At 49.0% G+C, this 21,350-nt stretch overlaps 1 protein-coding gene across 2 annotated transcripts in view; it reads left to right on the forward strand.

Moving 5' to 3' along the window:
- slc1a4 (solute carrier family 1 member 4) overlaps positions 1-21,350 on the forward strand; it is a 138,766-nt gene that overhangs the window by 79,536 nt on the left and 37,880 nt on the right. For both annotated transcript variants that reach the window (XM_070889777.1, XM_070889775.1), the window contains exon 6: positions 5,616-5,810. In XM_070889777.1, the coding sequence (XP_070745878.1) occupies positions 5,616-5,810 (195 nt within the window). The remainder of the gene's footprint in view (positions 1-5,615; positions 5,811-21,350) is intronic.

Raw genomic sequence — 21,350 nt, forward strand, 5'->3', positions numbered from 1 at the left:
GTCCTTGAGTGCACCATTAACAGGTGTTGATGGCTCCATTACTGGCCGCATTGTCCCTTGCAATGGCGTGAATCGCTGTTCAGCTTGCCATTGTCTCTGTCGAACTCCCCCTCTGGGTTCGACTACATGTTGGGGCATGCCTGACTGCCTTTGTCTGCCTGGAGAACTGTGTGCTGCTTTAACAATGTTGAATCTCTGTCCCAACCATTCCTTAACACAGTACCTCTCGTCTGTTCTGCTAGTGGCCATGCTCGTGTGGTTTGAATCCCAGTTTCTTGTCGCCATTGATATGTCCTTACTACACAGTATAAATGCACACGAGGCCCATGCTTGAGAGAAGATCAGTCTGTGACCTGTCCTTTATTCCTTAGCACTCAAGTGATGAAGGTGGGTGGAGCTTCCCCTTTTATACCTGAAGGTCCAGGTTAGGAGTGTCTCCCACCGAGTGGTCAGTGTTCTCACGGTGTACAACTTAGGTCAGTTTATACATGGGTTACAATGCTGGTTGAATACATGACAGAGGGTGTGTAGAGGTTGCCAAGCAAGAGCTGGGACTGCGAAAGGGGGACAAGAATCAAAAGCATGTTCAAAGTGATAGATTTTTCAGGGGCTTTTGAAAGGTACAACAGAGGCAGCAAAGCAAAGTGTTTTTGGAAGGGTTCCAGAGATCAAGGGGGTGGGGACTAATGACTGAATGCTTGGCCAATGATGTTGGAACGCAAATAGAAAATCGGAGTTGGAGCATGAAGGATGCAGGCTGGGAAATCTGAGGAGAAGATTGCTTCGATATGGTGGGATGAGATCATGGAATAATTTGATGACAAGGGCAAATTGATGCACTGGAGGACAGTGAACTCGTGGAGGTAGGGGAGAAAGGGGTAAGGGTATATGGTACTTTGTCCAAGCGAGAGTGCAGGCTGCGGAGTTCTACATTAACTAGAGGTTATGGAGTGTAGAGAAGGGAGGGATGACCAGGAGATCATTTGAGAAATTGATTTATTTTTACTTCATTTTTGGGATTTGGGCGTTGCTGGAATTTATTGTCCATGCCTCGTTGCCCTTGAGAAGGTGGTGGCGAGCCTCCTTCTTGAACCGCTGTAGTCTGTGTGGTGAAGGTACTCCCACAGTGCTGTTCTAGGTTTTTGACCCAGCGACGAAGAAGGAACAACCAATATATATCCAAATCAGGATGCTGTGTGATTTGGAGAGGAACTCGGAGGTGGTGATGTTCCCACGCACTTGCTGCCCTTGTCCTTCTAGGTGGTAGAAGTCACGGGTTTGGGAGGTGCTGCCGAAGAAGTCTTGGCAAGTTGCTGCAGTGCATCTTATAGATGGTACACACTGCAGCCACGATGCGCCGGTGGTGGAGGGAGTGAATTTTTAAGGTGGTGGATGAGATGCCGATGAGACAGAATGCTTTGTCTTGGATGGTGTTGAGTTTCCTGAGTGTTGTTTCAGTTGCACCCATCCAGGCAAGAGGAGGTGATGGGGGCGGTGAAGATGTGGATTAAGATTTGAGCAATGGATGGCGACTGATAGGGACATGGAGGTAAAATGTTTCAGAGGTGAAAAGTTTAGTTTTCAGGAATTACTCGATTTTTCCATCTTTGGAATCGAAGAGATCGTGAACTTGCACATAACATTGTGTGGCATGAATGCAACAACTAGACAAGGGAGAGGGCGGACAATGTCTCTTTAATAATGAGTCTGAAACCAGAATCCTGGCTCGGTCACAAGATGCTGTTTATTATTTTGTATAATTCAGTGATCTATTCCAACTGTTTGTGATGTCAGCACATCGCAAAATAATGATGAAGGATTACTTGGCTTTTCCAGAGCTGCTTTTAGTAGATGTAAAGGGAGAACTGTTAACATTTACTATATTGTCATTCCCATTAAAGAGCTGGCTGATATCATTGATGTTTTAATGGACACTCTGCTAATGGAACATTTGTTCACCCACTACCTAAAGATTCAAAGTGTTTGCTTAGCTGGATGTTTTGGGAATAAAAACTTGATATTTAAAAGGATGTTATAAAAAATCTTGCAGCGTAAGCATCCCTGTAACTTGCTTTGGTACAACTAATGAAGAGGGAGAGTGTAATATAACTGCCAGCTTCCGTGGCATTGCACATGGGGAGTCAAGACGGTCAAAGAAGATTAGAAGTTGCGGGGCGGGGGGGCGGGGTGGCGGGATAATTGAACCGAGGTGTGGGAGGGGGAAAGAGGTTGAGAGAAAGATAGAAGAGTGGAACAGGAGGAACATGGGAGAGTGCGAGAGGAGGAGAGGGGACAGACGTAGAGGTAACGGTACAAGAGTGTAGTGATAATGTTACTGGCCTCCTTCGACCTTACAAATGCCTTTGACACTGTCAACTGCGAGGGTCTATGGAGCGTCCTCCTCCGTTTCGGATGCCCCCAAAAGTTCGCCAACATCCTCCGCCTGCTCCACGATGATATGCAGGCCGTGATCCTTTCCAATGGATCCATTACAGACCCAATCCACATCTGGACCGGGGTCAAACAGGGCTGCATCATCGCTCCAACCCTCTTCTTCTCAATCTTCCTCGCTGCGATGCTCCACCTCACAGTCAACAAGCTCCCTGCTGGAGTGGCACTAAACTACAGAACCAGTGGGAACCTTCGCCACCTCCAGACCAGGTCCAAGACTACTCCAACCTCTGTCATCGAGCTACAGTGCGCGTCTGCGCACATTCAGAGGCTGTACTCCAGGACATAGTCAACGTATTTATTGAGGCGTACGAAAGCATGGGCCTTACGCTAAACATCCGTAGGACAAAGGTCCTCCACCAGTCTGTCCTCACCGCACAGCACTGCCCTCCAGTCATCAAGATCCACGGCTTGGCCCTGGACAACGTAGACCATTTCCCATACCTCGGCAGCCTCTTATCAAAAAAAGCAGACATTGATGAGGAGATTCAACACCGCCTCCAGTGCACCAGCGCAGCCTTCGGCCGCATGAGGAAAAGAGTGTTCGAAGACCAGGCCCTCAAATCTACCACCAAACTCATGGTCTACAGGGCTGTAGTAACACCCGCCCTCCTGTATGGTTCAGAGACATGGAGCATGTACAGTAGACACCTCAAGTCGCTGGAGAAATACCATCAACAGTGCCTCCGCAAGATCCTACAAACACCCTGAGAGAACAGGTGCACCAACATTAGCGTCCTCGACCAGACCAACATCCCCAGCATTGAAGCACTGACCACACTTGATCAGCTTCGCTGGGCAGGCCACATTGTCCGCAAGCCAGACACGAGACTCCCAAAGCAAGCACTCTACTCTGAATTCCTTCATGGCAAACGAGCCAACGGTGGACAGAGGAAACGTTACAAGGACACCCTCAAAGCCTCCCTGATAAAGTGCGGCATCCCCACCGATATCTGGGAGTCCCTGGCCAAAGACCGCCCTGAGTGGAGGAGGTACATCTGGGAGGGCGCTGAGCGCCTCGAGTCTCGTCGCTGAGAGCATGCAGAAATCAAGCGCAGGCAGCAGAAGGAATGCGCGGCAAACCTGTCCCACCCTCCCTTACCCTCAACAACTGTATGTCCCACCTGTGACGGGGACTGTGGTTCTCGTATTGGACTGTTCAACCACTTAAGGACTCATTCTAAAAGTGGAAGCAAGTCTTCCTCGATTCCGAGGGACTGCCTATGATGATGAATGTTACTGAGCTAGTAATTCAGAGGCCTGGACTAGTAATCCAGTGAACTTGAGTTCAAATCCCACCATTTCAGTTTTGAGAATTTGAATTTAGTTAAAAAAAATCTGGAAATATAAACAAACCTGGTATCAGTAAAAGTGACCATGAAGCTGTCAGAAGCCCTCATGTGTTTATCTAGCTTAAATGCATCAATACTATTCACCTCAACTACACCCAGTGGTAGCAAGTTCCACATTCGCACCACTCTCTGGGTAAAGAAGTTTCACCTGAATTCCTTACTAGATTTATTATCCAGTGACTATCTCGGCACAGACACGATGGACTGAATGGCTTCCTTCTGTGCTGCAAATTTCTATGACTCTATGATTCTTATATTCCTGACCTCTAGTTGGCTCACACTTGCACAATGGCCTTACTTCTTGAATGATTTAGTATGTAAGTGCGCTGCCATACAGTCCAGCTGATCCAGGATGAATTCCAGGTCTGTGCTGATCATAGCTTATGTGGCAGTAGGGGTTGTGGGCTCAGAACCCCATGTCTAGGGATGGGAAAAATCAGCCAGGTTTGCAGCTCCTAATTACTCGCAATGACCAATGCTGGGAAAGGTGCATTTTTTGTTGTCGGATGATGGCAGGATTGAGCTGGGCTGTGATGTGATGATAGATAGCTCCCCACTTGTCCCGTCATCGCGCCACCCCCCCCCCCCTCCCCCCAATGATGTAAACGCCTGTCAACATTCACTATCTAAGCTCACATAGGAAAACTGACGACTTGGGTGATATACAGGGGGTTATTCAGAACCCGTGGAACCGTAGCCCAGCAAAAGTCACTGTCTTCAGGAAAGGAGGAGGGGAGGAATTGGGGAGGAAATTGGCAAAGAAAAGGATGGTCATTGGTCATGGCACTGAAGGGCTGGTGGTGGCCAGGGAATCATATCTCAGCAAGAATCACCACCTTTAGGAGAAGTGGCAGAATAATGAAGGAAAAAGTAGACCCAAGCTTACTCTTAGATTATATCATTTATGTTCTTGTAGCTACACTATGTCATTTAATTTGTGGAAAACAGTTTTTACAAACTATAATATCTAGCTGCCTATATATAGGATGTAAAAGATCACCACCACAACAACAACCTGCATTTATATAGTGCCTTTAACGTCCCAAGGCACTTCACAGGAGCATTACTAAACACCGAGCCACATAAGGAGATAACAGGACAAGTCAAAGAGGTAGGTTTTAAGGAGCATCTTAAAGGAGGAACTCCCTCTTTCCTCCTTTAAGACGCTCCTTAAAACCTACCTCTTTGACCACGCATTTTCCGAATATGTGGCTCTGTGTCACATTTTGTTTGATAATCGCTCCTGTGAAGCGTGTTGCTACGTTCAAGGCGTTAAATGCAGGTTGTTGTTGTAGGGAAAGAATTCCAGCACTTCGGGCCTCGGCACAAACTGGAGTCCAATCTTGTGGAAACCATGTTCTTATTGAAACATAAGATAATGAGGGGGCTCGACAAGGTAGATGCAGAGAGGATATTCCCACTCATAGGGGAAACTAAAACTAGGGGACATAGTCTCAGAGTAAGGGGCCGCCCATTTAAAACTGAGATAAGGAGGAATTTCTTCTCTCAGAGGATTGTAAATCTATCGAATTCTCTGCCCCAGAGAGCAGTGGTGGCTGGGTAATTGAATATATTTAAGGCGGAGATAGACAGATTTTTGAGCGATTAAGGGAGTAAAGGGTTATGGGAAGCGGGCGGGGAAGTGGAGCTGAGTCCATGATCAGATCAGCCATGATCTTATTGAATGGCGGAGCAGGTTCGAGGGGTCAAGTGGCCTACTCCTGCTCCTATTTCTTATGTTCTTATGTTATCTTTGAGTGCAAAGATGTGTAATCTATATATTTCACTCTATCTCCCAATGACATGTTGCAGCTCTGCCACCCTTCCTTCAATGATCAAGTGCGTTGAAGAAAACAATGGAATCGATAAAAGGATTTCCAGATTTGTCCTGCCCATCGGAGCGACAGTCAACATGGACGGAGCTGCTATATTTCAGAGTGTTGCTGCAGTCTTCATTGCACACTTAAATGGGATCACCTTGGATGCAGGACAGATCTTTACTGTCATGTAAGTATCATATTCTCCTTTTATCCTTTTTCATAATGAAGTAGAGAACTGAGGGGAGATCCATTGCTGTCAGAAGTGTCTTATGCTTCGCTTCTTTCTTCTGCCTCACCAATTTCCCTTAACTCCATCCTCAGAAATGCACCTTTTGCTAAACCATTGTGGATTTTCCTATTGTCATCATTATGCTTACATATATTTGCACAAGTGAGATTGCCAATTAAGCCCCAATTTGTGATGATTTGTGGGTAGTTTTATACTATGGACCTCAAAGAATCATAGAATGACACAGCAAAGAAGGAGGCCATTTGGCCCGTTGTGCCTGGCTTTTTGGTCGCATTCCCCTGCTTTTCCACAATAGCCCAGCCTATTTTTCCCCTTCAACTATTTATCCGATTCCCTTTGAAAGTTACTATTGAATCTGCTTCCTCCACCCTTTGAGGCAGCGCATTCCTGATCATAACAACTCGCTGTGTAAAAAAATTAAAATCCTCATCTCGCCTCTGGTTCTTTTGCCAATCACCTTCAATTTGCCAATTACTTTGATTGATGACCTGTATCCATTAGCAACTGTCCTGAGTCTACTGAAACCTTTCTCACATTGGACTTTTACAAACAACGTAGAGAGAGAAGATATTCAGCTCATGATTGTAGGCTGGATTCAAACCAAAAACACAGAGGTGAAAGAACAGTGTGTGAACCCAATTCACCACCTTCTCTCTGAAATAACTAACTTCAAAATAGGAAAACGGGCCCTTGCTTCCAAAAGAGTTTTTTTTTGAGTAATAGCTGTAATAAATCTGCTCTGAATTTCTAGTAAACCTTGCTCCGGTGTCCTAACTCGCACTAATTCCCGTTTACCCATTACCCCTGTACTCACTGACCTATACCGGCTCCCGGTTAAGCAACGCCTCGATTTTAAAATTCCCATCCTTGTTTACAAATCTATCCATGGCCTCGCTCCTTCTAGTCTCTAATCTCCTCCAGCCCCACAACCTCCCGAGATATCTGCGCTCCTCCAATTCTGGCACCTTGAGCATCCCCTGTTTTAGTCGCTCCGCCATTGGCAGCCGTGCTTTCAGCTGCTGAGGCCCTGCCTGAACCTCTCCACCTTTCTCTCCTTCCTTAAGATGCTCCTTAAAACCTATGTCATTGACCAAGCTTTTGGTCATTTGTTTTAATATCTCCATATCAAATTTAGCTAATAATCGCTCCTATGAAGCACCTTGGGACATTTTACTATGTTAAAGGTGCTATATAAATGCAAGTTGTTGTTGGTGTTGTTGTTCTGCCCTGTGAGTATCTCTGGGAGTGCAGTGTAGCAGAATCATCGCTCGTGTGCGAGCTTGAGGAAAACACAGGACTGGGCATCACTTTGACGGGCCGTACAGTTCCTGTTCTGGCTCAGGTATGAATACTAGTGAAGTAGTTAAGAGGTCCATTTCTGGTGGGGGGTGCATGAGCCACTGTCTCAGGAGGAGAGCAATGGGGATAAAATTACAGGGGTAAGCGGGAGAATGATCTTTCTTTGCAAAGTGAGGCTTTCTGTATTAAAACAAAACTGGATTTTAAAAGTACCAGGAATTGAAACATAGAATCATTGCAGCAAGAGGCCATTCGGCTCATCAAGCCCATGCCGGCTCTCTGCAAGAGCACTTCAGCTAGTCCCACACCCCCGCCTTTTCCCCGTAGCCCTGCACATTTTTTCCTTCAGGTACTTATCCAACTCCCTTTTGAAAGCCACGATTGAATCTACCTCCACCTCCCTTTCAGGCAGTGCATTCCAGATTCTTACCACTCGCTCATGTAGCCTTTGGTTCTTTTGATAATCACCTTAAATCTGTGTCCTCTGGTTCTCGACCCTTCTGCCAATGGGACCAGCTTCTCTCTATCTACAGACCCCTCATGATTTTGAACACCTCTATCAAATCTCCTCTCTGCTCTAAGGAGAACAACTCCAGCTCCTCCAGTATATCCACATAACTGAAGTCCCTCATTCTTGGAACCATTCTTGTAAATCTTTTCTGCACCCTCTCTAAGGCCTTCACATCCTTCCTAAAGTGCGGTGCCCAGACTTGGACACAATACTCCAGTTGAGGCCGAACAAGTATTTTATAAAGGTTCATCATAACTTCCTTGCTTTTATACTCTATGCCTCTATTTATGAAGTCCAAGATCCCGTATGCTTTTTAAACCGCTTTCTCAACCTGCCCTGCCACCTTCAATGATTTGTGCATATATACCCTCATGTCTCTCTGTTCATGCACCTCTTTTAGAATTGTACCCTTTAGTTTATATTGCCTCTCCTTCCTACCAAAACATATCACTTCGCACTTTTCTGTGTGTAATTTAATTTGCCACCTGTCCGCCCATTCCACCAGCCTGTCTATGTCTTCTTGAAGTCTCTCCTCCTCACTGTTCACTAGACTTCCAAGTTTTGTGTCATCTGCAAATTTTGAAATTGTGCCTTGTACACTCATGTCGTATCATTAATATATCAAGAAAAGCAGTGGTCCTAGTACCGACCCCTGGGGAACACCGCTGTATACCTTCCTCCAGTCCGAAAAACAACCGTTCACCACTACTCTCTGTTTCCTGTCACTTAGCTAATTTTGTATCCATGCTGCCACTGTCCCTTTTATTCCATGGGCTTCAACTTTGCTGGCATTTTATTAAACGCCTTTTGGAAATCCATGTACACCACGTCAATTGCATTGTCCTCATCAACCCTCTCTGTTAACTCATCATAAACTAAATCAAGTGAAGTTGCATTTTGATCATAAAAATGGAAATAAAATGAAAAACTGGCTTTCCATTTCTGACACATGCATTTAGAATGGTTAAGATTATATGCAGGCTTCATTAACTACAGGAGGGACATTCTTGGTCCCAACAATTGAAGCGGTTGTATCATCATTCAAAAATATCCAAGAGGAGAGAAGCACCTTCGAGTCTATTTGGTGTTGCACAACAGCAGTGTCTTTAGACCATTGTAGACAGATGACATTTTTGAGTAATAGCTTTGTTAAAAGTGATAAATTGCACTTGCTGTCTCTCTTAAGTCAAACACTTACTTCTTTTATGCTAGCTTTCCTGATCCCAGTTTTCTCCTACAAGAAGTGAATCCCAACAGTTTCTAAGTAGATTGAATTGAATGAGTTGAATGGCATTTAAGTGGTGGAACAGATGCAAAGGACCAGGGAGCAGGGGAGCATTGGAATAGTCGGGTCTGGAGGTAACAAAGGCACGCCTGAGGGCTTCAGCAGCAGATGGGCTCAGGCAGGTGCGATGTTACAGAGATGGAAGGAGATGATCTTTGTGATGGAAGATGGATAGGCTACCTATTTCAGGCATTGGGGAACAAAGCTACTCTGACACGGACTCACGGAGTGCACAATAAAATGAGAGAGCAATTTGAAATAATCTCGCCTCATTAGTCTGGAAAGCCATCCCTGTGTTTGTTCAGTGACTGCCTCCACAAGCAAGTTCTCAACACTTGCGTTCACTCTGGTCATTAATCAAAACTGCGGGTGATGTCTAACTCAGCTAATCTCTCATCTGAAACAATAAGGCCGGATAATACCAGTTTCATATCAATAATTCACCGGCAGCAAAACAGCATCAACGTTGGTGTTCAGGCAATTTGCACTGTTGTACAGCTCCACTTTAAACGTAAACACTTTCCTATTTTGCCAGAACTTGCTGGGTGGTGGGTTGATCTACTTGCTTGTGTTTGCAGTTAAGTCAAGGACTGGAATTTTGTGTGTTTCTGAGAGGGTCGAGTCCGTCAGTCATCGCAACTTCCTGGCGTTTGGGGAAATTTGGATTCATTAATTTTAATGCTGCTGCTACTGAAGAGCCCTGTTAGGATTGTGGAAGAGGCCACACCCCTCCATCCCTGCCTCCCACAGTTACCGTTCACCAAGTCTGTGTGTGGTACCCATACCTCCAGAAGAGAGAAAGTACCCCAAAGGAATAGGAGAAAATGGAGAAGGATTAAAATTATGAAACATTTCAAAAGTGCTCGAAAATACACCCAGAAAGTGTTCTTAAAAAAAGTGTAAATTTCCCGGAGGGAGAAGCATGGGCCCAGACCCCTGCCACAAAATAAAGAGTAAATTTTAACACAAAGGCAAAATATTGTGGATGCTGGAAATCTGAAATAAAAACAGAAAATTCTGGCAACACTCAGCGGGTCAGGCAGCATCGGTGGAGAGAGAAACAGTGTTACTATTTCTGATCGATGACCCTTCGTCGCAACTGGCAAAAGTTGGAGATGTAACAGTTTTTAAGCAACTACAGATGTAGGGAAAGGGAGGAGGGGAGGAAAGAACAAAAGGGAAGGTGTGTGATGGGTGGAAGGCAGGAGTGATTACATTTTAACAGGTGGTTTGTGTGATGTATGTATGCCAAGGTTTACCTGCCACCAGGGGGAGCGACCGCCGGAGGTCATTGGGCCACAGACACACATGTGCAGCCCTTGTACATAAAGAAAGCCTCCATGTTTAATCCTCACTTTGAGAGCTAAGAAAGTAGAGTCAGATCGCACCTGATTGATTTCATGGTACTAAGCCTATTGAGTTATTGCATACGCAACATTTGGCGACGAGGTACAATATGAACTTTTACGCACAAAAAAAAATGAGCACCATTGGAATCCTGGAGTGATTTGTGGATTTTACAGATCGCCTCAACCAGTACTTCGTAGCCAACAAGATGGATGAAGACTCTGACGCAGTTAGCCGCAGGGCGGTTTTCCTCACGGTTTGTGGTTCAAAAATCTATGGCCTCATAAAGAACCTGCTCTCACCTGCAAGTCCAATGGAAAAGACCTATGAGGAATTGTGTGCTCTGATTCAGAACCATCTCAAATCTAAAGAAGGCATCATTATCTCGAGATATCGCTTTTACAAGCATGTTTGTTCTGAGGGCCAGGACATGGTGGAATTTGGTGCCGACCTGAGACGTCTCGCTGGGCCGTGTAAGTTTGGAACTGCATTGGAAGACATGCTGCGCGACGTCTTTGTAATCGGCATAAACCACGAGGTGATCCTGCGGAAGCTGCTGACTGCGGAGACGCTGGATCTGAGCAGGGCCATCACGATCGCACAGGCTTGCCTGACCATGATCGATAGTACAAAGCAGATATCCTCACAAAGTCGGAACTCCACGGCAAGTACTGTGCACTACATTGTGTCGTTGGTTGGCAGAGCTGCACCTGGCAGGGCCTACCCGACTGGGTTTGCGAAACCTGTAGCTGCTCGAAGTCCGCCATTGGGCACGAATCTAATTTCACCCTGTTGGCGTTGTGGGGGCAATCATCGGCCTCCTCAGTGCCGTTTCAGACAGTATATTTGTAGAGTCTGTGCGAAAATGGGATACCTTCAGTGAATGTGTCCAAAGCTCAGCAAGCGTGCTGCGACATACCACATGGATGATGATGACCGATCCGGAGCGGATCGGGCAATGCAACCCAAGATATCCGAGAATGTATAGTGTACATTCGATCCTGACAAAGAGCCACCCGATAATGATTGAAGTAAAATTGAATGGCGTGCCGGTATCTATGGAATTAGACACGGGTGCAAGTCAGTCAATTACGAGCCAGAGGACTTTCAAGAAGCTGTGGGACACCAAGGCCGTGAAACCCAAGCTGAGTCCAGTAAATGCAAAATTGCGTACCTACACCAAAGAGCTCATACCAGTGATTGGCAGTGCAGCAGTCAAGGTGTCGTACGATGGGGCGGTTCATCATCTATCACTGTGGATCATTCCAGGCAATGGTCCAACGCTGTTCGGCAGGAGTTAGCTCGAAAAAATAAAGTGGAACTAGAACAATATTAAAGCTCTGGAACAATATTAAAACTTTGTCATCGATGGATGACGCTTTGTATGCTCAAATGCTGAGCAAATTTCCCTCGCTGTTTGAACCGGGCATCGGCAACTTCACGGGAGCCAACGTGCAGATCCACCTGGACTCCGATGCAAGACCCGTCCATCACAAAGCCCGGGCAGTCCCGCACATGATGAGGGAGAAGGTCGAAATCGAACTCGACAGATTCCAACATGAAGGGGTCATTTCACCGGTCGAATTTAACGAATGGGCTAGTACCATTGTTCCTGTACTGAAGATTGATGGCATTGTCAGGATTTGTGGAGACTACGAGGTTACAATCAACCAAGTTTCGAAACAGGATCAGTACCCGTTACCAAAGGCTGATGACCTGTTTGCAACGCTAGCCGGGTGAAAGTCATTCACCAAATTGGATCTGACGTCGGCCTATATGACACAGGAGCTTGTTGAATCATCGAAGAAACTTATGTGCATAAAGAGCTGTTCATTTACAACAGGTGTCCTTTCGGAATTTGCTCGGCTGCAGCCATATTTCAGAGAAACATGGAGAATTTACTGAAGTCCCTAGAACCGTGGTGTTCCAAGATGACATTCTGGTCACAGGTTGTGATACTGCCGAACACCTGCACAACCTGGAAGAGGTTTTACGTCGTCTGGACTAAATGGGGCTCAGGCTGAAATGTTCAAAGTGCGTCTTTATGGCATTGGAAGTCAAATTCCTGGGAAGCAAGATTGCTGCAAACGGCATCAGGCCTAAGGACTCGAAAACAGAGACCATCAAAAATGCACCAGAATATGACGAGTTGCGTTCGTTCCTTGGTCTTCTCAACTACTTCGGTAATTTCTTACCTAAATTGAGCACATTATTAGAGCCACTGCACATGCTGCTCAGAAAAGGCGACAACTGGGTTTGGGGTGTATCTCAAGACAAGGCCTTTGAGAAGGCTAGAAATCTGCTTTGTTCCAACAAATGCTGGTACATTATGACCCGTGTAAGCATTTAGTATTGGCCTGTGACGCTTCATCACATGGGGTTGGTTGCGTGCTCCAACAATCCAATGAGTCGGGAAAACTACAACTCGTATGCGTCGAGAAGCATGTCTAAAGCGGAACGAACCTATGGCATGGTAGAGAAAGAAGCTTTAGCCTGCGTATATGGGGTTAAAAAGATGCACCGGTATCTTTTTGGGCTTCGTTTCGAGCTTGAAATCGATCACAAGCCGCTCATATCTTTGTTTTCAGAGCATAGAGGTATCAATACCAATGCGTCGTCCCGCATTCAGAGGTGGGCGCTGACATTATCTGGCTATGATTATGTCATTCGCCATAGACCTGGCACTGAGAATTGTGCAGATGCATTGAGCCGTTTACCGTTGCCCACGCCGGAGGTGGAAACGCCACAGCCCGCAGAACTACTGTTGGTCATGGATGCCTTTGATAGTGAAGGGTCGCCTGTCACTGCTCAACATGTTAGAACCTGGACCAGCCAGGATCCGATCTTATCGGTTGTAAAACGTTGTGTCCTTAGTGGTGATTGATCGGCCATTCCCAGGGAAGTGTGTGATAAGACCAAACCTTACAACCGTCGCAAAGACGAACTATCCATTCAATCTGATTGTTTGCTATGGAGTAATCTTGTTGTTATGCCCAAGAAAGGCAGGGAGAGATTTGTACAGGATTTACACACTCCTCATCCCGGTATTGTGATGATGAAGGCCATTGCCAGGTCTCACGTTTGGTGGCCTGACATTGACTCTGATCTGGAGTCATGTGTGCATCAGTGTAACACTTGCATGCAGTTAAGCAATGCGCCAGTGGAATCTCTGCTAAGTCTGTGGTCGTGGCCATCCAAACCATGGTCGCGGATCCACATTGACTATGCGGGTCCTTTCCTGGGCAAAATGTTTTTGGTGGTGGATGCGTATTCCAAATGGATAGAATGTGTGATCATGTCATCCAGCACATCCACAGCCACCATTGAGAGCCTTCATGCCATGTTCACCACTCATGGTCTGCCCAACATCGTTGTGAGCGACAACAGATTGTGCTTCACGAGTTTGGAGTTTCAAAAGTTTATGAGACACAATGGTATCAAGCATGTAATGTCAGCACCATTCAAACCCACGTCCAATGGTCAAGCGGAGCGGGCCATCCAAACCATCAAGCAGAGCCTGAAATGCGTAACTCACGGTTCTTTGCAGACTCGCTTGTCACGCATACTGCTTAGTTACAGGACAAGACACCACATGCTTACCGGGGTCCCCCCTTGCTGAACTGTTGATGAAGAGAAGTCTCAAGACCAGGCTCTTGCTTGTCCACCCTGATCTTAACGATCACGTCGAAAACAGACGTCAACATCAGCATGATCGCACTGCCGTGTGACGCGACATCTCTATTAATGATCCTGTATTTGTGCTAAATTATGGTCAAGACCTCAAGTGGGTCACTGGCACTGTTACGGCCAAGGAGGGTACCAGGGTGCTTATTGTCAGGCTGACTAATGGGCAAACATGCAGGAGGCACATTGATCAGACGAAATTGCGACACACAGACGAACCGGAACAGCTTGAAGAAGACACCATCAATGACCAACCGATTCATATTCAGTCATCAGAAGACCCTGCTGTTGTCAGTTAATCTGGACCTTCAATCCCCGACATGGACACTGGCACTCCAATTAGATCGGCTACCCAGCCTCAAGTCATGAATGACTTGGAGAGCTCACCCAGATCTGGAATTGAACTGAGACGATCAACTAGGGAGCGGAAAGCCCTGGACCGTCTCAATTTGTAAATAGAACTGATACCAAGATCTTGGGGGGAATGATGTAATATATGTTTGCCTGGGTTAACCTGCCACCAGGGGGAGTGACCATCGGAGGTCATTGGGCCACAGACACACACGTGCAGCCTTGTATATAAAGAAAGCCTCCATGTTTAATCCTCACTTTGAGAGCTAATAAAGTAGAGTCAGGTCGCACCTAATTGAGTTCACGGAATTAAGCCAATTGAGTTATTGCATACGCAACAATTTGTACCATAAAAATACTAAGGGGGCAAAATTGCGTATTGCCCCATTCGGGGGCGGTAACCTTCGCGGGGCAGGACATCCTGCACCCCCGCAGAAGTCCCGCCCCGTGACTAAATTGGGGCTACCACCCCCGAGAGGAAATGGCGCGCAATGTCAGTCAGCTCTGAGGCGTTAGGCGCGCACAAGTCGGAGCGCTACGCGGCCTCTCCGCATAGCGCTGATGCGATCACAGGACCTTCCCATTCCAGGGAGCGCACGCTGCGAGTTCTGCATGGGTTTCAGGGGCCTCCGCTAGGCCACCGGGGATGTGGGGTGCGTGGCTGCAGCCTGGCACCGAGACGGAGTGCCTGGCTGCACCATCGCGGCGCGGACGCCACGAAAAATCACACGGAGGCCGGACCGGTAAGTCAGAGGTCAACACGAAATGGCGCCTCGCACCTCCCCTTTAAATTTTGCCCCGCAAGTGGCGTGTGACCCAGTTCTCGACCCGCAAGGCGGGCGCTGACATCGCCGATGGCAGCCTAACGGGGCTCTGCCCAATTTCCGCCACGAGGTGAAAACAGGGCACTGTGAACGGTGGCGCAGCAGACTGGGCCACTACCGGCAGGAGCGGGGCACTACCAGATTTGTGTCTCCTCTAACTCCCGCCCAATTTTGCGGGAGCCGGTAATCCCGCCCGGGCAAGAAGTGGTTTGCGCCCGTGGGTGGTAACGGCAGTCGCAAACCATGCCAATTTCTCCCCCTAAACATGCAACTTGTCCCTGTTATGGACTCGACACAATTACAAGTTAGTTGCCCTGACTGGCTTGGTACCTGACAGCTTCTGTTACGGGGTATACATGTTCAAACCAAGGACTGAAGTCTCTCAATCTCCCTGACTACAGAGACAGATCACCCTGTCTCTCTCACTCTGCCCAGATTGCAATACATGGAAACATAGAAAATAGGTGCAGGAGTAAGCCATTCGGCCCTTCGAGCCTGTACCACCATTTAATAAGATCATGGCTGATCATCACCTCAGTACCCCTTTCCTGCTTTCTCTCCATACCCCTTGATCCCTTTAGCCATAAGGGCCATATCTAACTCCCTCTTGAATATACCCAATGAACTGGCATCAACAACTCTCCGCGGTATAAAATTCCACAGGTTAACAACGCGGGGGAAAGAGAAAACAAAGGCTATCTTGTGACAGCCCCCACCCCCCCACACACACCTCGCTCACCTCTGGGTGATGGAGAGAGGTCTGGCAAGCTGTCAGTCCAAAATTACCATCTTGAATGAAACACAGGACCCCTGCCCTTACACCCTCCTGCCTGCCCAAGTTATGGAAGCTAATGGCAACTGTAGTGTCTATTCAGCTAAATACCCCTGCCAGGGTGCATTGAATGAAAACTATTCTGGCATCAGCATGTAAACTGATATCATCATCATAGGCAGGCCCTCAAAATCGAGGAAGACATGCTTCCACTCTAAAAGTGAGTTCTCAGGTGACTATACAGTCCAATACGAGAACCACAGTCTCTGTCACAGGTGGGACACACAGTGGTTGAAGGAAAGGGTGAGTGGGGCGTCTGGTTTGCCGCACGCTCCTTCCGCTGCCGGCGCTTGATTTCTGCATGCTCTCGGCGATGAGACTCGAGGTGCTCAGCGCCCTCCCGCATTCTCTTCCTCCATTTAGGGCAGTCTATGGCCAGGGACTCCCAGGTGTCGGTGATATGTGAGGAACTCAACAACCCACATTGCCTCAAAACAGATGCAATATGCAAAAGTAAACAGTTTGATGGCTGTCCATTTCCCTTTGGGATAGTTCATCACCATTCCCAATCATCCAGGACTCTCGTGATTGCAGAGTACTTAAGGAGGTGGCCTTGGAAATAGCGGATGCATTGACAGTCATTTTCCAACATTCCATTGACTCTGGATCAGTTCCTATGGAGTGGAGGGTAGCCAATGTAACCCCACTTTTTAAAAAAGGAGGGAGAGAGAAAACGGGGAATTATAGACCGGTCAGCCTGACCTCAGTAGTGGGTAAAATGATGGAATCAATTATTAAGGATGTCATAGCAGTGCATCTGGAAAATGGTGACATGATAGGTCCAAGTCGGCATGGATTTGTGAAAGGGAAATCATGCTTGACAAATCTTCTGGAATTTTTTGAGGATGTTTCCAGTAAAGTGGACAAAGGAGAACCAGTTGATGTGGTATATTTGGACTTTCAGAAGGCTTTCGACAAGGTCCCACACAAGAGATTAATGTGCAAAGTTAAAGCACATGGGATTGGGGGTAGTGTGCTGACGTGGATTGAGAACTGGTTGTCAGACAGGAAGCAAAGAGTAGGTGTAAACGGGTACTTTTCAGAATGGCAGGCAGTGACTAGTGGGGTGCCGCAAGGTTCTGTGCTGGGGCCCCAGCTGTTTACATTGTACATTAATGATTTAGACGAGGGGATTAAATGCAGTATCTCCAAATTTGCGGATGACACTAAGTTGGGTGGCAGTGTGAGCTGCGAGGAGGATGCTATTAGGCTGCAGAGTGACTTGGATAGGTTAGGTGAGTGGGCAAATGCATGGCAGATGAAGTATAATGTGGATAAATGTGAGGTTATCCACTTTGGTGGTAAAAACAGAGAGACAGACTGTTATCTGAATGGTGACAGATTAGGAAAAGGGAAGGTGCAACGAGACCTGGTTGTCATGGTACATCAGTCATTGAAGGTTAGCATGCAGGTACAGCAGGCGGTTAAGAAAGCAAATGGCATGTTGGCCTTCATAGCGAGGGGATTTGAATACAGGGGCAGGGAGGTGTTGCTACAGTTGTACAGGGCCTTGGTGAGGCCACACCTGGAGTATTGTGTACAGTTTTGGTCTCCTAACTTGAGGAAGGACATTCTTGCTATTGAGGGAGTGCAGCGAAGATTCACCAGACTGATTCCCGTGATGGTGGGACTGACCTATCAAGAAAGACTGGATCAACTGGGCTTGTATTCACTGGAGTTCAGAAGAATGAGAGGGGACCTCATAGAAACGTTTAAAATTCTGACGGGTTTAGACAGGTTAGATGCAGGAAGAATGTTCCCAATGTTGGGGAAGTCCAGAACCAGGGGTCACAGTCTGAGGATAAGGGGTAAGCCATTTAGGACCAAGATGAGGAGAAACTTCTTCACCCAGAGAGTGGTGAACCTGTGGAATTCTCTACCACAGAAAGTAGTTGAGGCCAATTCACTAAATATATTCAAAAGGGAGTTAGATGAAGTCCTTACTACTCGGGGGATCAAGGGGTATGGCGTGAAAGCAGGAAGTGGGTACTGAAGTTTCATGTTCAGCCATGAACTCATTGAATGGCGGTGCAGGCTAGAAGGGCCGAATGGCCTGCTCCTGCACCTATTTTCTACGTTTCTATGTTTCTATGTTTTTGAGTGTTAAGTTAAAAATGTTGTACCTCCAGGGAGGTAACCATTGTGTACGCTCGAGCTAATCTTTACAGAAATAAGTGAACATGAGTTCTAACAATATATTATGATGTTTCCTCCCCACATCTACGATGCCTTACTGAGTTGAGTGTAGATGGGGTAGATAGCTAATGATGCTTTCAATATTAGCACTACACTAGCTCACTACATTGGATGCTGGAGCCCAATACAGGAGTTTCCTTGCTACCCAAGACTGCCAACGTCCCTCACTCAGTGAAGATTCAGATTCAAATTTGGGTTTTCTAGGGAGTGTCCCACTCGAGCATTACAAATATCAGACTGACTTTTAGTTCCATATCTCTCCCCATATTGCCCGTCCCTATCTCTGTGACCTCCACCAGCCCAAAAAGCAATGTTCCCTCTAAGCTGCATGGCCGCGTGGTTCTCTGTGGGGCCCGCACAACCCGGGACTGGCTTTTTCAATGTGATTGAGCCACGCAGCCTGTTAAAGGGGCCACACATCCCCCCCCCCAAAAAATAAGAGGGAACATTGCCTACAACCCTCCGAGATCTCGGCGCCCTTCCAATTCTGACCTCCTGCGCATTCCTGATTTCCTTCATTCCACTATTGGCGGCCGTGTCTTCAGCTGCCTGTGCACCAAGCTCTGGAATTCCCTCCCTAAATCTCTCTGCTTTGTTCCCTCTCTCTCCTCCTTTGAGACACTTGAAAAAATCTACGGGGTTGAAATTGCCCCTTTTAATAGTCTTGTTAGCATCTCCGGCAGACGCTAATGGGGTGCTAATGTTTTTTTGCCCGGGGGCAGGCAGCAGAAGCGACCCGCCCAGAATTGCCCTGGGGATGCTGCGGACGAAAACGGGTTTGCACTGCGCCCCTTTGTTTAGCCCTGGGCGGGTGTGCACATGGTGATGATGTCATTGTCGTGCGCGGTGACCCCTTATTGCCCTATGCCGATCCCTTTGCACCCTGCGGGGAAAATTGCCCGGCGGGATGGGAGATTGACGTAGGGTGATGCCAATTACAGCTTCGTGGGTCGCGAGGCTGTCGTGGCTGGGGTGCCCCGGACTCCCTTAAAGGAGAGGGCCTTGCACCATGGCCGCCATCTTTTTTTTGTCGGCCGACTTTGCAGTCGGTCCGACAGTGGCAGTTGCTGGTTCGGCTGGGCCGCTAACATGCAGCCGGGCATTCCCTCTCAGGTGCCGGGCTAATGACCCGGCCGAAATCCTCCCTGGTGGCCCAGTGGGTGCCAGGAAAGCAGCGACAGAGTTCACAGCAGCCCTCCCCTTTAAAAGAAGGGGAGGGATGTTGTGATGCGTCAGCACGACGCTGCACGTCCGCATTGCGCTGACATCCTCAGTGCAACGCTGAGCCTCGTACCTCACCACTGCCCCGGGGAGTCTAATCACGCCCCCATCACCGCCCCGGGGAGTCGACTCACGCCCCCAATACCGCCCCGGGGAGTCTAATCACGCCCCCACCACCGCCCCGGGGAGTCTAATCACGCCCCCACCACCGCCCCGGGGAGTCTAATCACGCCCCCGATACCGCCCCGGGGAGTCTAATCACACCCCCGATACCGCCCCGGGGAGTCTAATCACGCCCCCGATACCGCCCCGGGGAGTCTAATCACGCCCCCACCACCGCACCGGGGAATCGAATCACGCCCCTGATACCGCCCCGGGGAGTCTAATCACGCCCCCACCACCGCCCCGGGGAGTCTAATCACGCCCCCGATACCGCCCCGGGGAGTCTAATCACGCCCCCACCACCGCCCCGGGGAGTCTAATCACGCCCCCGATACCGCCCCGGGGAGTCTAATCACGCCCCCACCACCGCCCCGGGGAGTCTAATCACGCCCCCAATACTGCCCCGGGGAGTCTAATCACGCCCCCGATACCGCCCCGGGGAGTCGAATCACGCCCCCACCACCGCCCCGGGGAGTCTAATCACGCCCCCACCACCGCCCCGGGGAGTCGAATCACGCCCCCGATACCGCCCCGGGGAGTCTAATCACGCCCCCGATACCGCCCCGGGGAGTCTAATCACGCCCCTGATACCGCCCCGGGGAGTCTAATCACGCCTCCGATATCGCCCCGGGGAGTCTAATCACGCCCCCGATACTGCCCCGGGGAGTCGAATCACGCCCCTGATACCGCCCCGGGGAGTCTAATCACGCCCCTGATACCGCCCCGGGGAGTCTAATCACGCCCCCGATACCGCCCCGGGGAGTCTAATCACGCCTCCGATACCGCCCCGGGGAGTCGAACCACGCCCCCGATACCGCCCCGCGGAGTCTAATCACGCCTCCGATACCGCCCCGGGGAGTCTAATCACGCCCCCGATACCGCTCCGGGGAGTCTAATCACGCCTCCGATACCGCCCCGGGGAGTCGAATCACGCCCCCGATACCGCCCCGCGGAGTCTAATCACACCCCTGATACCGCCCCGGGGAGTCTAATCACGCCCCCGATACCGCCCCAGGGAGTCTAATCACGCCCCCGATACCGCCCCGGGGAGTCGAATCACGCCCCCGATACCGCCCCGCGGAGTCTAATCACGCCCCTGATACCGCCCCGGGGAGTCTAATCACGCCCCTGATACCGCCCCGCGGAGTCTAATCACGCCCCTGATACCGCCCCGGGGAGTCTAATCACGCCCCTGATACCGCCCCGGGTAGTCTAATCACGCCCCTAATACCGCCCCGGGGAGTCTAATCACACCCTTGATACCGCCCCGGGGAGTCTAATCACACCCCTGATACCGCCCCGGGGAGTCTAATCACGCCTCTGATACCGCCCCGGGGAGTCTAATCACGCCCCTGATACCGCCCCGGGGAGTCTAATCACGCCCCTGATACCGCCCCGGGGAGTCTAATCACACCCCTGATACCGCCCCGGGGAGTCTAATTACGCCCCCGATACCGCCCCGGGGAGTCTAATCACGCCCCCTATACCGCCCCGGGGAGTCTAATCACGCCCCTGATACGCCCCGGGGAGTCGAATCACGCCCCGATACCCCCCCGGGGAGTCTAATTACGCCCCCGATACCGCCCCGGGGAGTCTAATCACGCCCTCGATACTGCCCCGGGGAGTCTAATTACACCCCCAATACCGCCCGGGGGAGTCTAATTACGCCCCCGATACTGCCCTGCGAAGTCTAATCACGCCCCCAATATCGCCCCGGGGAGTGTAATTACGCCTCCGATATCGCCCCGGGGAGTCTAATCACGTT

Source organism: Pristiophorus japonicus, chromosome 9 (assembly GCF_044704955.1).
Source record: "Pristiophorus japonicus isolate sPriJap1 chromosome 9, sPriJap1.hap1, whole genome shotgun sequence".
Classification (NCBI taxonomy): Eukaryota; Metazoa; Chordata; class Chondrichthyes; family Pristiophoridae; genus Pristiophorus; species Pristiophorus japonicus.